The following is a 14,456-nucleotide window of genomic DNA, read 5'->3' as shown; positions in this document are numbered from 1 at the left end:
CTGTTCTACGGGTATACACAAAATATAAAAGCTGAGATCTTATGGGCATCTATTGACAACCAAAAGTCGCTGTAGGCTGCTCTTTTTGTTAGTTTTTGCCATGATAAAGAAGGTTGTGATACAATATTTTTCAGTGGTATTGCTATAAAAATTAAGTTCTCCTCATTTCCGCATTGCATATGCTTCCCAGAGACATCCTGTACATGTGTTTCTATCTGTGGTTTCTCCAGGAGTTTGACTTGGACGTGGTGGCAGTAGTGAATGACACAGTGGGGACCATGATGACATGTGCATATGAAGAGCCCACCTGTGAGGTTGGCCTGATCGCAGGTTGGTCATCCGTGTAGCTTTTGATGTGGTGTATTCATGCATCTCAATAAACTACACCTAAATACATTAATACCTCCAACTTGGCCCAATTCACAGTTCCAATTGCCCACCCTGACATACCAAGCTAGAACAGGCACTGCATCTCAAGAGAATGGCGCCGGAGAAGATGGCTGCCGTTTTACAGCCCTCTAACCAATTGTACTATTATGTGTGTTTTTCCGCTTTATTTGTAATTTATATTGTACATAATGTTTCTGCCATTGTCTCTTATAACCAAAAAGAGCTTCTGGATATCAGGACAGCGATTACTCACCTCGTATTGGACGAAGATTTTTTCTTCAACGAGGCAGCCGCGAAGGATATCCTACACACACCCGACAAGGCCCAAATCCCCGTCATCCCACCTGGACAAGAGGAACACCTACGTGAGAATGCTATTCATTGACTACAGCTCAGCATTCAACACAATAGTGCCCTCAAAGCTCATCACTAAGCTAAGGATCCTGGGACTAAACACCTCCCTCTGCAACTGGATCCTGGACTTCCTGACGGGTCGCCCCCATGTGGTAAGGGTAGGTAACAACACAACTGCCACACTGATCCTCAACACGGGGGCCCCTCAGGGGTGCGTGCTCAGTCCCCTCCTGTACTCCCTGTTCACCCATGACTGCATGGCCAGGCACGACTCCAACACCATCATTAAGTTTGCCGACGACACAACAGTGGTAGGCCTGATCACCGACAACGATGAGACAGCCTATAGGGAGGAGGTCAGAGACCTGGCCGTGTGGTGCCAGGATAACAACCTCTCCCTCAACGTGACCAAGACAAAGGAGATGATTGTGGACTACAGGAAAAAAAGAGGACTGAGCACGCCCCCATTCTCATCGACGGGGCTGTTGTGGAACAGGTTGAGAGCTTCAAGTTCCTTGGTGTCCACATCACCAACAAACTATCATGGTCCAAACACACCAAGACAGTCGTGAAGAGGGCACGACAAAGCCTATTCCCCCTCAGGAGACTGAAAAGATTTGGCATGGGTCCTCAGATCTTCAAAAAATCCTACACCGCCTGGTATGGCAACTGTTCGGCCTCCGACCGCAAGGCACTACAGAGGGTAGTGCGTACGGCCCAGTACATCACTGGGGCCAAGCTTCCTGCCATCCAGGACCTCTATACCAGGCGGTGTCAGAGGAAGGCCCTCAAAATTGTCAAAGACTCCAGCCACCCTAGTCATAGACTGTTCTCTCTGCTACCGCACGGCAAGCGGTATCGGAGTGCCAAGTCTAGGTCCAAAAGACTTCTCAACAGCTTCTACCCCCAAGCCATAAGACTCCTGAACAGCTAATCATGGCTACCCGGACTATTTGCACTGCCGCCCCACCCCCCCACCCCATATTTTTACGCTGCTGCTACTCTGTTAATTATTTATGCATAGTCACTTTAACTCTACCCACATGTACATATTACTTCAACTACCTCAACTAGCCGGTTGACATTGACTCTGCACCGGTACCCCCCTGTATATATAGCCTCCCTACTGTTATTTTATTTTACTTCTGCTCTTTTTTTCTCAACACTTTTTTGTTGTTGTTTTATTTTACTTTTTTATTAAAAATAAATGCACTGTTGGTTAAGGGCTGTAAGTAAGCATTTCACTGTAATGTCTGCACCTGTTGTATTCGGCGCATGTGGCCAATACATTTTGATTTGATTTGAACCAATAGCCAATATAGGCTACATATCCCCAGCAGGGCTACAGCAACTTCCAGAGGGGGTCAGGCTCCTTGGGCTTTGCGTTGGCCACTCTTGTTTGGGTGTCCTTGGCGACACCAAGTGGTCATTCACTTTGTTCTGGGTTCTACATCGCAAGAGGGGTCAATAAAATGTTATGAACATCAAGGCAAATGGTGAACTATACTTTTTTTTTAACGTTCTGATTGGCCAAAGTAGTCAAGCCTCCGATGGGCCTCCGCAGTGCACACATGTAGCCTATAGGTCTTCATCATTCTCGCCACCACCAGAGAGAAGACAGGGAAGAAACCACAATTTACCTCTAAGCTGCTATACATATTTATTTGTTTTGTCATTGTATCGTTTTTTTTTGGCATTTTTGTGGTAATGAGATATCATTTATTTAGAATTTTTTCAGAAATACAGTAAGGGAAAAAAGTATTTGATCCCCTGCTGATTTTGTACGTTTGCCCACTGACAAAGAAATGATCAGTCTATAATTTTAATGGTAGGTTTATTTGAACAGTGAGAGACAGAATAACAACAAAAAAATCCAGAAAAACGTATGTCGAAAATGTTATGAATTGATTTGCATTTTAATGAGGGAAATAAGTATTTGACCCCCTCTCAATCAGAAAGATTTCTGGCTCCCAGGTGTCTTTTATACAGGTAACCAGCTGAGATTAGGAGCACACTCTTAAAGGGAGTGCTCCTAATCTCAGCTTGTTACCTGTATAAAAGACACCTGTCCACAGAAGCAATCAATCAATCAGATTCCAAACTCTCCACCATGGCCAAGACCAAAGAGCTCTCCAAGGATGTCAGGGACAAGATTGTAGACCTACACAAGGCTGGAATGGGCTACAAGACCATCGCCAAGCAGCTTGGTGAGAAGGTGACAACAGTTGGTGCGATTATTCACAAATGGAAGTAACACAAAAGACTGTCAGTCTCCCTCGGCCTGGGGCTCCATGCAACATCTCACCTCGTGGAGTTGCAATGATCATGAGAACGGTGAGGAATCAGCCCAGAACTACACGGGAGGATATTGTCAATGATTTCAAGGCAGCTGGGACCATAGTCACCAAGAAAACAATTGGTAACACACTACGCCGTGAAGGACTGAAATGCTGCAGCACCCGCAAGGTCCCCCTGCTCAAGAAAGCACATATACAGGCCCATCTGAAGTTTGCCAATGAACATCTGAATGATTCAGAGGAGAACTGGGTGAAAGTGTTGTGGTCAGATGAGACCAAAATCGAGTTCTTTGGCATCAACTCAACTAACCGTGTTTGGTGGAGGAGGAATGCTGCCTATAACCCCAAGAACACCATCCCCACCGTCAAACATGGAGGTGGAAACATTAGGCTTTGGGGTTGTTTTTCTGCTAAGGGGACAGGACAACTTCACCGCATCAAGGGGACGATGGACAGGGCCATGTATCGTCAAATCTTGGGTGAGAACCTCCTTCCCTCAGCCAGGGCATTGAAAATGGGTCGTGGATGGGTATTCCAGCATGACAATGATCCAAAACACACAGCCAAGGCAACAAAGGAGTGGCTCAAGAAGAAGCACATTAAGGTCCTGGAGTGGCCTAGCCAGTCTCCAGACCTTAATCTCATAGAAAATCTGTGGAGGGAGCTGAAGGTTTGAGTTGCCAAATGTCAGCCTCGAAACCTTAATGACTTGGAGAACATCTGCAAAGAGGAGTGGAACAAAATCCCTCCTGAGATGTGTGCAAACCTGGTGGCCAACTACAAGAAACATCTGACCTCTGTGACTGCCAACAAGGGTTTTGCCACCAAGTACTAAGTCATGTTTTACAGAGGGGTCAAATACTTATTTCCCTAATTAAAATGCAAATCAATTTATTAAAAAAAATCTGGATTTTGTTGTTGTTATTCTGTCTCTCACTGTTCAAATAAACCTACCATTAAAATGAAAGACTGATCATTTCTTTGTCAGTGGGCAAACGTACAAAATCAGCAGGGGATCAAATACTTTTTTCCCTCACTGTACCTGTAGCTCTGTGTATTCTCAAATTGAAAAAAGTGAGGGCGCGCCGCTCTGCGCTCCGACAGCACTACACCCCTGCTTGCACTTGGCAAAGTTCTGGATGTACGTATGCTACTTTTGAACTAACTTAAGACCATGACGATATAGTTTTGAGCAACAGAGAGGACAAGTGAAAATAGCAACAGCTGATTGTGGGTGTAATTATATCTAGACCAGGGGTAGTCAAACTTTTTGGGGCTGGGACCCCTTTTGTGATAGAAAATTCATCAGCGACCCCTCATAATCAGAACATAACTTGATTAAGATTTTTAAAAAAAATAGCTATTTGTTGGAGTACTGTGGATACCAATATCCCTGTAAGCCTTCCAGGCACATGGGCCCAGGGTTAAGAAATTGTAGATTAATAATATCAGGGTCGTTCCACCAATTCGGTGCCTTTTGAGAAGTTAAACTTTGTAAAATAAATTACATAAAACAATTATTTCACCTAATTTTAACATTATGGGACATGTTTTTTTTATTTGTTACTATCTCAAGAGTTTTTTGTTTTTTGTTTTACTATAGTACAGTGGGGGAAAAAAGTATTTAGTCAGCCACCAATTGTGCAAGTTCTCCCACTTAAAAAGATGAGAGAGGCCTGTCTGTCTGTCATAGTTGACGTGTACCTATGATGAAAATTACAGGTCTCTCTCATCTTTTTAAGTGGGAGAACTTGCACAATTGGTGGCTGACTAAATACTTTTTCCCCCACTGGAAGTGCCTATTAAGTGCCAAATAAAGTAAAAGGGTTGATCGTAACAGGGTTGACACTTTCTTCTTTGAAAGACTGGTCATGGCTCATATCAACACCGTTATCCCAGAAACCCTAGACCCACTCCAATTTGCATACCGCCCCAACAGATCCACAGATGATGCAATCTCTATTGCACTCCACACTGCCCTTTCCCACCTGGACAAGAGGAACACCTACGTGAAAATGCTATTCATTGACTACAGGTCAGTGTTCAACACCATAGTGCCCTCAAAGCTCATCACTAAGCTAAGGATCCTGGGACTAAACATTTCCCTCTGCAACTGGATCCTCTACTTCCTGACGGGCCGCCCCTAGGTGGTAAGGGTAGGTAACAACACATCTGCCACGCTGATCCTCAACACGGGGGCCCCTCCTGTACTCCCTGTTCACCCATGACTGCATAGCCAGGCACGACTCAAACACCATCACTAAATTTGCTGACGACACAACAGTGGTAGGCCTGATCACCGACAACAATGAGACAGCCTATAGGGAGGAGGTCAGAGACCTGGCCGTGAGGTGCCAGGATAACAACCTCTCCCTCAACGTGATCAAGACAAAGGAGATGATTGTGGACTACAGGAAAAATAGGAGGACTGAGCACGCCCCCATTCTCATCGACGGGGCTGTTGTGGAACAGGTTGAGAGCTTCAAGTTCCTTGGTGTCCACATCACCAACAAACTATCATGGTCCAAACACACCAAGACAGTCGTGAAGAGGGCACGACAAAGCCTATTCCCCCTCAGGAGACTGAAAAGATTTGTCATGAGTCCTCAGATCCTCAAAAAGTTCTACAGCTGCACCATCGAGAGCATCCTGACTGGTTGCATCACCGCCTGGTATGGCAACTGCTCGGCCTCCGACCGCAAGGCACTACAGAGGGTTGTGCGTACGGCCCAGTACATCACTGGGGCCAAGCTTCCTGCCATCCAAGACCTCTATACCAGGAGGAAGACCCTAAAAATTGTTAAAGACTCCAGCCACCCTAGTCATAGACTGTTCTCTCTGCTACCGCATGGCAAGCGGTACCGGAGCGCCAAGTCTAGGTCCAAAAGGCTTCTCAACAACTTCTATCCCCAAGCCATAAGACTCCTGAACAGCTAATCATGGCTACCCAGACTATTTGCACTGCCCCCTCACCCTTCCCCATCCCCCTCTTTTACGCTGCTGCTACTCTGTTTATTATTTATGCATAGTCACTTTAACTCTACCCACATGTGCATATTACCTCAATTACCTCGACTAGCCGGTGCCCCCGCACATTGACTCTGTACCGGCACCCCCCTGTATATAGCCTCCCTACTGTTATTTTACTTTACTGCTGCTCTTTAGTTATTTGCTTTTATTTCTTTTACTTAAGATTATTATTTTTTAAAAATTGTTTTCTTTAAAAAAACTACATTGTTGGTTAAGGGCTTGTAAGTAAGCATTTCACTGTAATGTCTACACCTGTTGTATTCAGCACATGTGGCAAATACAATTTGATTTGATTTGATGGGTAACAGGGTTGACTTGTTATGCTCGACCCGCTCAGGTTTTTTCCACAAAACACCAGAAAATTGGCAAAACGAGTAGAACCAGCTCACCTGCTTTTACTCTATGATTTGACTATTAGATGTTCAATGTTTCTTTACAAATAGTTTTTTACAGGAATAGTTTCACCATATTAAAACGAGAGTTCAGTTCACGTAATAGGGTTGACCTTAAATTGAGGGATAGACTTAAATTGAATGAAATAAATAATCTTTAGAAATTACTTTGTCAGAGCAAAATAATAACTAGGGCTTTACAATGACGGTGAAACAACAATCTGTTGTTGTTAATAATATTCATTAAAAAAAAATATTTTATAAATATTTCTTTATATTTTGAGATTTGGTCTGCAGTACCGTGGACCCCACTTTGAGAACCACTGATCTAGGCAACTACATTATTATTATTATTATTATTATTATTATTATTATTATTATTATTGTTTGATACCTGTCAAAGGTATGATTGTTGAATATGGTATGGTTTCTGGTTTCAGGAACTGGCAGCAATGCCTGTTACATGGAGGAGATGAGGAACATTGAGACGGTGGAGGGGGATGTGGGGAGGATGTGTGTCAACATGGAGTGGGGCGCCTTCGGGGACAACGGGTGCCTGGATGATATCAGGACAGAATATGACAGAGCTGTGGATGACTTTTCACTCAACCCTGGAAAACAGAGGTGACTGGGCTGCTCTCTCCCAATCAAAATGACTTCACTTCAGCTAACTTTAGTTGATATTTGATATTGAATAGTCTCGTTATTAGAGATCTAGAAATACCTAAATGATCGTGGTTCTTTTTCATCTCAGGTATGAGAAGATGTGCAGCGGTATGTATCTAGGGGAGATTGTGCGAAACATCCTGATCGACTTGACGAAACGTGGCTTCCTCTTCAGAGGGCAGATATCAGAGACCCTAAAGACCAGAGGCATTTTTGAAACTAAGTTCCTCTCCCAGATTGAAAGGTTGGTAGACATTTTGAATCTGCTATTGAAATGGTAACTGACTGAGTCATCATAACTATCTTTTGTTGTGCAATGGTCTCAACCAAATGTCCTCTTACCCTCAGTGACCGGTTGGCGCTACTGCAGGTGAGGTCCATCCTGCAGCAGCTGGGTCTGGACAGCACATGTGATGACAGTATCATCGTCAAGGAGGTGTGTGGTACAGTGTCTCGCAGGGCGGCTCAGCTCTGTGGAGCCGGAATGGCTGCCGTCGTTGACAAAATCAGAGAGAACCGTGGGCTGAACCAAATGGACATCACCGTGGGGGTAGACGGAACACTCTACAAGCTGCATCCACAGTGAGTAGTAATGATGAGATTGCAATTGGTTGAAATGGCATGTATCATAGTCATTACCTGTGTGTTTCAAGTTGACAGTGACATTATGGTGAATGTTGAGTATGGGCCAGCAATGGTTGTGTAGTTTATTGAAGTTATAAAATATTTTTTTTATAGCACATCTTCCTTCTATTCTCTATTCTCCTACATCATTGATTTACATTTTCAGTGTAACAATAGCATGAACAAAAGTGTGTAAGTGAGACCATCCATGTATTTTTCTATCCCTTCACAGCTTCTCGGGGATCATGCACCAGACAGTGAAAGAGTTGGCCCCTAAGTGCAACGTCAACTTCCTACTCTCTGAGGACGGGAGCGGCAAGGGTGCAGCCCTCATCACCGCCGTGGGCTGTCGCATGCGTGAGCAGGAGGAGCAGAAGAACTGAGTCTGTTTGGCCTGCGCCCCTCCTCTTCCTACTCCTCCTCTTCCTCCTCCTCTTCCTCCTCCCCCTCTTCCTCCTCCTCTTCTTCCTCCTCTTCTTCCTCCTCCTCCTCTTCCTCCTCCTCCTCCTTTTCTTCCTCCTCCTCCTCCTCCTCCTCCTCCTCCTCCTCTTGTTCCTCCTCCTCTTCTTCCTCCTCCTCTTCTTCCTCCTCTTCTTCCTCCTCCTCTTCTTCCTCCTCTCTTCCTCACCCTCTTCCTCCTCCTCTTCTTCCTCCTCCTCTTCATCCTCCTCTTCCTCCTCCTCTTCTTCCTGTTCTTGTAGCAGCATACCACTCTAGCCATGACACTTACAGTATTCTCCACTTTACCACTCTGCTTCAGAAACCACCCATTGTTCCCCTGTGGTGGGCAGATCTCAAGGGCATCAATGACAGAACATTTACATGCTTCAAACCATTTCCCTTCTTCACCTGCTATTACCAGCCATTTGCTCTTTGTGTTGATTTGCTGTGCTGTATGAAAGGAACTGGGCTCTTTGTTTTATGCAATCTTATTTGTGATGTTATAACACTGCTTTAGGCATTTGGGTATATGTATAGTAGAGAACAAAGGAAAATATTTCTGCTTTGAATGTCTTATATCTTGCCCAGGTATGTAAATGTCAATGTTATTTATTTTATTTTTGTATTGGGTGGATGTTTTGACATAATGAGTGATAGGGGAGAATCATTGCAAGGTTAAGAAGTTATCTTGTGAAATGTTTCAAAGATATCAAATGTCAACCTGTTTTGTATTTGCTTGATAGAATTTCTAGGGTTGTTATGAATGAACCATTGTTCCTTGACCTTTGAGTATCTTTTCATTGCTCAAGGGCAGGCTGCTCACAAGCTCGTTCAAAAGTAAATGTAGCCACACTGTAGGATGCTTCCTCAATGCATTGCTTTGGCAGTCTCTGTGAAACCTCTCAGGTTGAGTCATATTAAGGGCCCGATTCAATCAGATCCTGCTGAAAACCAGATATCTAAAGCAACGGTATCAATAAAACTGGTTTTTGTGAATAAGATAATGACTGAATTCCAACAGTGCACAATGTACAAAAGAAGACATCTATAACATAATGAATGGAGCAAGATGTGAGTATACGTTTGTATACTGCAGTTGAATGTTTGAGCCTTACTGTAAGAAAATGATAGCTCTAAGATGAAATAATAAATGCATACCTTATTTGATGTCAGATATCTAGAATACGTTTATTTTGTACAATCATAGAGATGCACAAAACTGGTCCAAATGATGCAATGGGATTAAATTACATTTATTTTGATGTGCAACCAAATATAAAGCTGTTAGTCATCAGATGAAGACCTATGGTAAATACTTTTTCAATAAAGGTCAACTTCCATTCTGAGCTTTTGTTCATGAAATGTTCCAGTGATAGTACAGCACATTAATAATACAGTATAAATTAAACAGTTAAGCCCTTGGACAAAGATGCTATGTTAGCAACAACAAGATTTTTGTTATTTTGTGAAATCATTTTACCTACAATATGTCTGCACAGTCATGCAAAGCTACATATATTTTTCATTTCAGTTATCGTTATAATAAAGTAATTTATGAATTACACTGGCATTATGCAATTATCTTGAGGTGGAAAGTCAGCTGACCTGAGTTGTCCACACTGTTATCAACATAGCCGTAATTAATTTCCAAAGTAGCCAGCACCAGAATATTACAATAATACACAGCGTAACATTTTACAATACTTTAAATGTATAAATTCCTCAGTGGAGTGACTTTTCTATGCTACACTATATCAATATCAACTGTACAAAATACAACAATATTACAATAAGCATGACCTATATCATGTGACACCATAGGTAGCAAAAAATGTAGTGAGATATAACTTTGACAATTTCTTTTTTGAGCACATCACAAGTCACAACATGAAATAAGAGTACTCTCTAGGGCACAAAACAAAAATGAAATACGCACTGTGATATTCAACAAAGGCAATAGTTACCACATATCACATTATCCTTTTTAAATTCACATGCTTTGTTTTTGACAGTTTTCGTTTTCCTAACAATTGTGTTGATAGCCTTTTCTCTGATTTCAGAGAACCATTGAATACTGTACACGGTTACTGTATCTTGGACTGAGAAACACAACATTTTACCCCATAGCTGCAAACATGGGCTCTATCGGACACTACAGCTATCCCATATAACTCTTTCAATCCCCTTGCCACAAAGTCTGTCTGTTCAACTGTTTCCAACTGTAGTCTAATTCTAATTAATTCTAATTCTAGTCTAAAAACTACTAAAAGGTTGCCTCTTACAAGTCAAGTTATGTGGTGTATGGATTTTGGTAACAGTTCTATTGCTGTAGAAAAGATTGCAATATATTCTACTCGAGAACTTTCATTTCCCCAAGATGAGTCTAGGACTACAGTGGTTACATAGTTCAGAGGTGAGCTGGAAAATATTCTGTGTCGTTTTTGAAATATCACAGTCCATTCCTCAAATTATATTGCGGCAGATGTTACCCCATCATTCATTTGTGTAATCTCATTTGTGTACTATTAATAAAGTATGGTGTTTTTTTTGTGTGTGTAAATGTATCAGTCTCTTATCAATTACTTGATATTTCAGTAAATATTTACAAGTGGGTTCCCTTGCATGTTTCACAATCTGATCTACAAAGCCAGGTGGCACACAACATTTTATGCTAAAACAACAAAAATAATATCACTACCTAAACACTGCAACAGATAAGGCTTGGTGCTTATGCCATGGGAGTTCTCCTTCCCATTCTCCTCCTGGATTAATAATCGTCTGTGAGGTATTTGGTGTGACTGAGTGACTTTACACAATCATTACATGATTTGTTTCACTTGACTTCTCCTAGCAGCTGTCATCATGAGCTTGAACATGTCCTCATGCCTTTAGCTTTTCATGAGCTTGACTGTGGTGTGGTCATCATGTTGGGTGGAGTTGTGGCGGACCACAGTGCTCTTGGTGTTCTCAGTGCGATAGCTGCGGGTCATCCTGAAGGTCTGTGTGTGCTGCAGTTCCATCTTGTCCTCCTCCGACACCTTGATGAAGGGGAACCAGCTGAAAGCGTGACGGAACCCTGAGCGGAATCTAGAAAGAGAGATGCCAAAGGGAATATCACAAAGCAAGATCACCAAGTTAGCCAGCTAACGTTGATAAACATTCAGAAATGAACTATTGCTTTACTTCTTCATTAATGAAGTTAAATTTGAATGTGGGTTGTATGTTGTTGAATCAATAATATCATGCAACTGACACAATATGAGTTTAGTGATGTCCCTCTGGCTTTACCTTTGGTTGAGGCAGCAGTAGATGATGGGGTTATACATGGTGGAGCTCATGGCCAGCCAGAAGATGGCCAGGTATACCTGCTGGATGTACGTCTGCATGTAGATTTCCTTGTTGAAGCTGCCCAGGATGAAGTAGATGTGGTAGGGCAGCCAGCACAGGGCAAAGGTCATCACCACCACTATCATCATCTTCACCACCTACATGGAGCACAAAACAGCACAACACACTGAGACAGCTGAGCATCTCTGATGCCATGACAACTATATGGACCAGACCTGGGTCTAAGCTCTTGTTTTAGTGCAGCTCAAGCGTTTGAAGCGTTTGTTTTTGGTATGCATTTGCAATGGCCATACTGGTGGAATACTAGACACAGTTCTTCAGTAAATAGACATACAAAAAAATACAAAAAGAAGCAGGTTCTTATAAGCTGTTCAGTGAAGGCTTTGCATCAATATGACATAGCTGACCTTGCGTTTGGCCTGGATCTGATTCTGGTAGTGGTCTGAGGCCTCCCCCGGTATCTCACTGCCCCACAGTGTCTGGCCAATAAGGCTGTAGGTGATCAACATCACCAGCAGGGGGAGCAGGTAGATCAGTACGATCATAGCTATCTGGTATCTGCGAGACAGTAGGATATTGTTCAGGCTCAAGAATTCCAGACAGACGTATGTGATCATGTGGGTTTAGGCTTGGAACATCCCTTAACATTCATTTCCAACCATGATCTATGTTGTCATTATAGCAACTACGTCTATACAGACACATTACTGGGAATGGTATTATGGGTGTCTCACGTAAGATGGTGTTTCCCGCCATAGTCATCGGGCCAGTTGACCATGCAGATGGTCCGTGGTGGATAATGCTGGGTGACAGAGTAGTAACACTGGGGGAAAGCCAGGGAGAATGCCAACGCCCAGATGAGACCAATCACAATCTTGGTGGATGTGGAGGATAGCCTTGGTTGTAAAGGGTAAATTATGGCCATGTATCTGTGGAATAGAAACAAGCAAAAATCAGATACAGCCAGAGACTTATAACAGTGCATGTCATAGGCTGCTTAGAGTGCTGAAGACTGAAATGTTCTGAAAACCACGGTGACGCTCACTCATCACAATCTCACTGTCATGATGATGAGTGAATGGTAGTGCACTCTGCCGATTCTCATTCTGTAATATATGACGTAACTTCTGATCATCGGAGCTTTGAAAACAGCAATGTCTACAATACAGCTGTATTGTTTTTTAACTCATTAAGATATTTCTAATTGAATACAAAAAGCATGTGGTGCAGCTTTCAGGGTGATGTTGCAGTCAGAGTTAACCAGCTGTCAATGGAATATCTCATTGAATATCATGCATATCATGGAAACACACACATAGTGAGTGAGAGAGAAACAGAGAGAGAAACAGAGAGAGAGAGAGAGAGAGAGAGAGAGAGAGAGAGAGCGAGAGAGAGAGAGAGAGAGAGAGAGAGAAAGGTAGAATGTTAGGTTCAGAGATGAAATGGGATGTATTTTAAGCCAATGTAACTAACACATTAAGGGCTCTATTAAATCCGCATCGCAGAAGTTCAGCTTTACAGCGTTATTGAAATTTAAAGGCAATGTTCCCGCTTTAGCGGAGACTGCATTCACGGTAAACGCTGCATATGTTGGCTCAATTGGAAATGACATTTACATTTCTATCGCGGAATCTGTAATGCTTCAGCTTTACAGATATAATTGAGCCCTTAAACAGTAGGCTATAGCTCCATAGTGATACGCAGAATAATATACGAATTGCCCTTATATCAACAGAATCGGTGGATTTAGGAAGGCTAGAGCGCTCTTTTACGCGCACAAAGACAGCCAGCCAGACAGACAGACTGCACTGTGGTGAACACACCCAGACAAGATGATAAAACCTGGTGAAGGGATACATGGAAAATGGAAAAATATTATATTGTAAGCAAATTCAGTAATATAACAATTATAATGTATTGCACCCTTAGCATCTACAATGCTCAGTAAGCTATATTTGAAGAAAAAAAATATATAACTCAGAAATATAATAAAAATCAGAACATATGTGATGATTATTGGATTATTGTACACTTCAATGACAAGTAGCCTCATTACACATTTATCTGAGTGATGCAGCCATTGTGGAGGTTGATATGATTGATTATATGTATTGGGAACGTGCGTGATTTAAAGAACTTCACCATGGTTTGAGTGGACATTTTTACTTTTGATGTCCCTGAACAATTGTGTGTTCTCTACCGACTAGAGTATGCAGGCTATATCACATAATAGGAAGAAGTATGTTCTTACCTGTCAACCGCAATAGCTGCCATAGAATAAATGCTTGAAAACATGGCTGTGATGGGATAGAAGTTCTGAAACCTACAGTATCCCAACCCGAAGTACCAGTCGTTGTGTATAGCATAAACAAAATTGAAGACAGTGTTGAAAGTAGCCATCGAAACGTCAGAGAATGCAAGATTTACTATAAAATAGTTAGTCACTGTCCTCATTCTTTTGTGCGCCAAAATTATCCAAATTACAGTGACATTTCCTGTGACAGACACAATCACTATAAGTGAATAAGCAATTGCCCACAGTGCCACTTGCCAATCCGGCTGTTCAAAACGATTGATGGTCGTCTCGTTTCCATAATCCTGAAAATATATGGTTGTTGATAGGTTGAGGGGTTTCGATGTTGTATCCATCTCTACCTCAAATTGCACAAAATAATTTTGGAAACAACATTGGACAATGAATAATTAGGTCAGATGTCATCCTCGGGCACATTGTCCTCTCCTTGAACAAAACAAATCACAATTTCAGAACCATTAAGGTTTTGTTAAGTCAGAAGACCCTCTCCAGCTCTCCTGCTATCTTCTGAGTAACTGTAGCACCCGCTGAAGTGCGCTCCATCCAACCTCCGGAGCCTTGCCAGTGGCGCGTGCGTAAAGCTGAGCTGCCAGCAGTGGT

At 42.5% G+C, this 14,456-nt stretch overlaps 2 protein-coding genes across 2 annotated transcripts in view; one reads left to right on the top strand and one right to left on the bottom strand.

The window, feature by feature from the left end:
• Positions 1–9,356, top strand: part of hk1 (hexokinase 1) — a 44,992-nt gene extending 35,636 nt beyond the window's left edge. The window contains exons 14-18 of the mRNA XM_084171002.1: positions 231–330; positions 6,904–7,087; positions 7,218–7,373; positions 7,478–7,711; positions 7,986–9,356. Coding sequence (XP_084027128.1) covers positions 231–330; positions 6,904–7,087; positions 7,218–7,373; positions 7,478–7,711; positions 7,986–8,136 — 825 coding nt within the window. The 3' untranslated portion in view covers positions 8,137–9,356. The remainder of the gene's footprint in view (positions 1–230; positions 331–6,903; positions 7,088–7,217; positions 7,374–7,477; positions 7,712–7,985) is intronic.
• A 1,726-nt stretch (positions 9,357–11,082) lies between these two features.
• tacr2 (tachykinin receptor 2) lies at positions 11,083–14,191 on the bottom strand (the record flags this gene model as incomplete). The annotated part of the gene is made up of 5 exons (XM_084166254.1): positions 11,083–11,281; positions 11,483–11,679; positions 11,950–12,100; positions 12,277–12,471; positions 13,794–14,191. The coding sequence occupies 5 exons, from the start codon at positions 14,189–14,191 to the stop codon at positions 11,083–11,085; spliced, it is 1,140 nt and encodes a 379-aa protein (XP_084022380.1).
• Between the last annotated feature and the right edge of the window lie 265 nt (positions 14,192–14,456).

Source organism: Coregonus lavaretus (genome assembly GCF_964263955.1).
Source record: "Coregonus lavaretus genome assembly, chromosome: 1".
NCBI classification, from domain to species: domain Eukaryota; kingdom Metazoa; phylum Chordata; class Actinopteri; order Salmoniformes; family Salmonidae; genus Coregonus; species Coregonus lavaretus.
The sequence above is the reverse complement of the archived record's forward strand: the minus strand, read 5'-3'. Positions and strand labels throughout refer to the sequence as shown.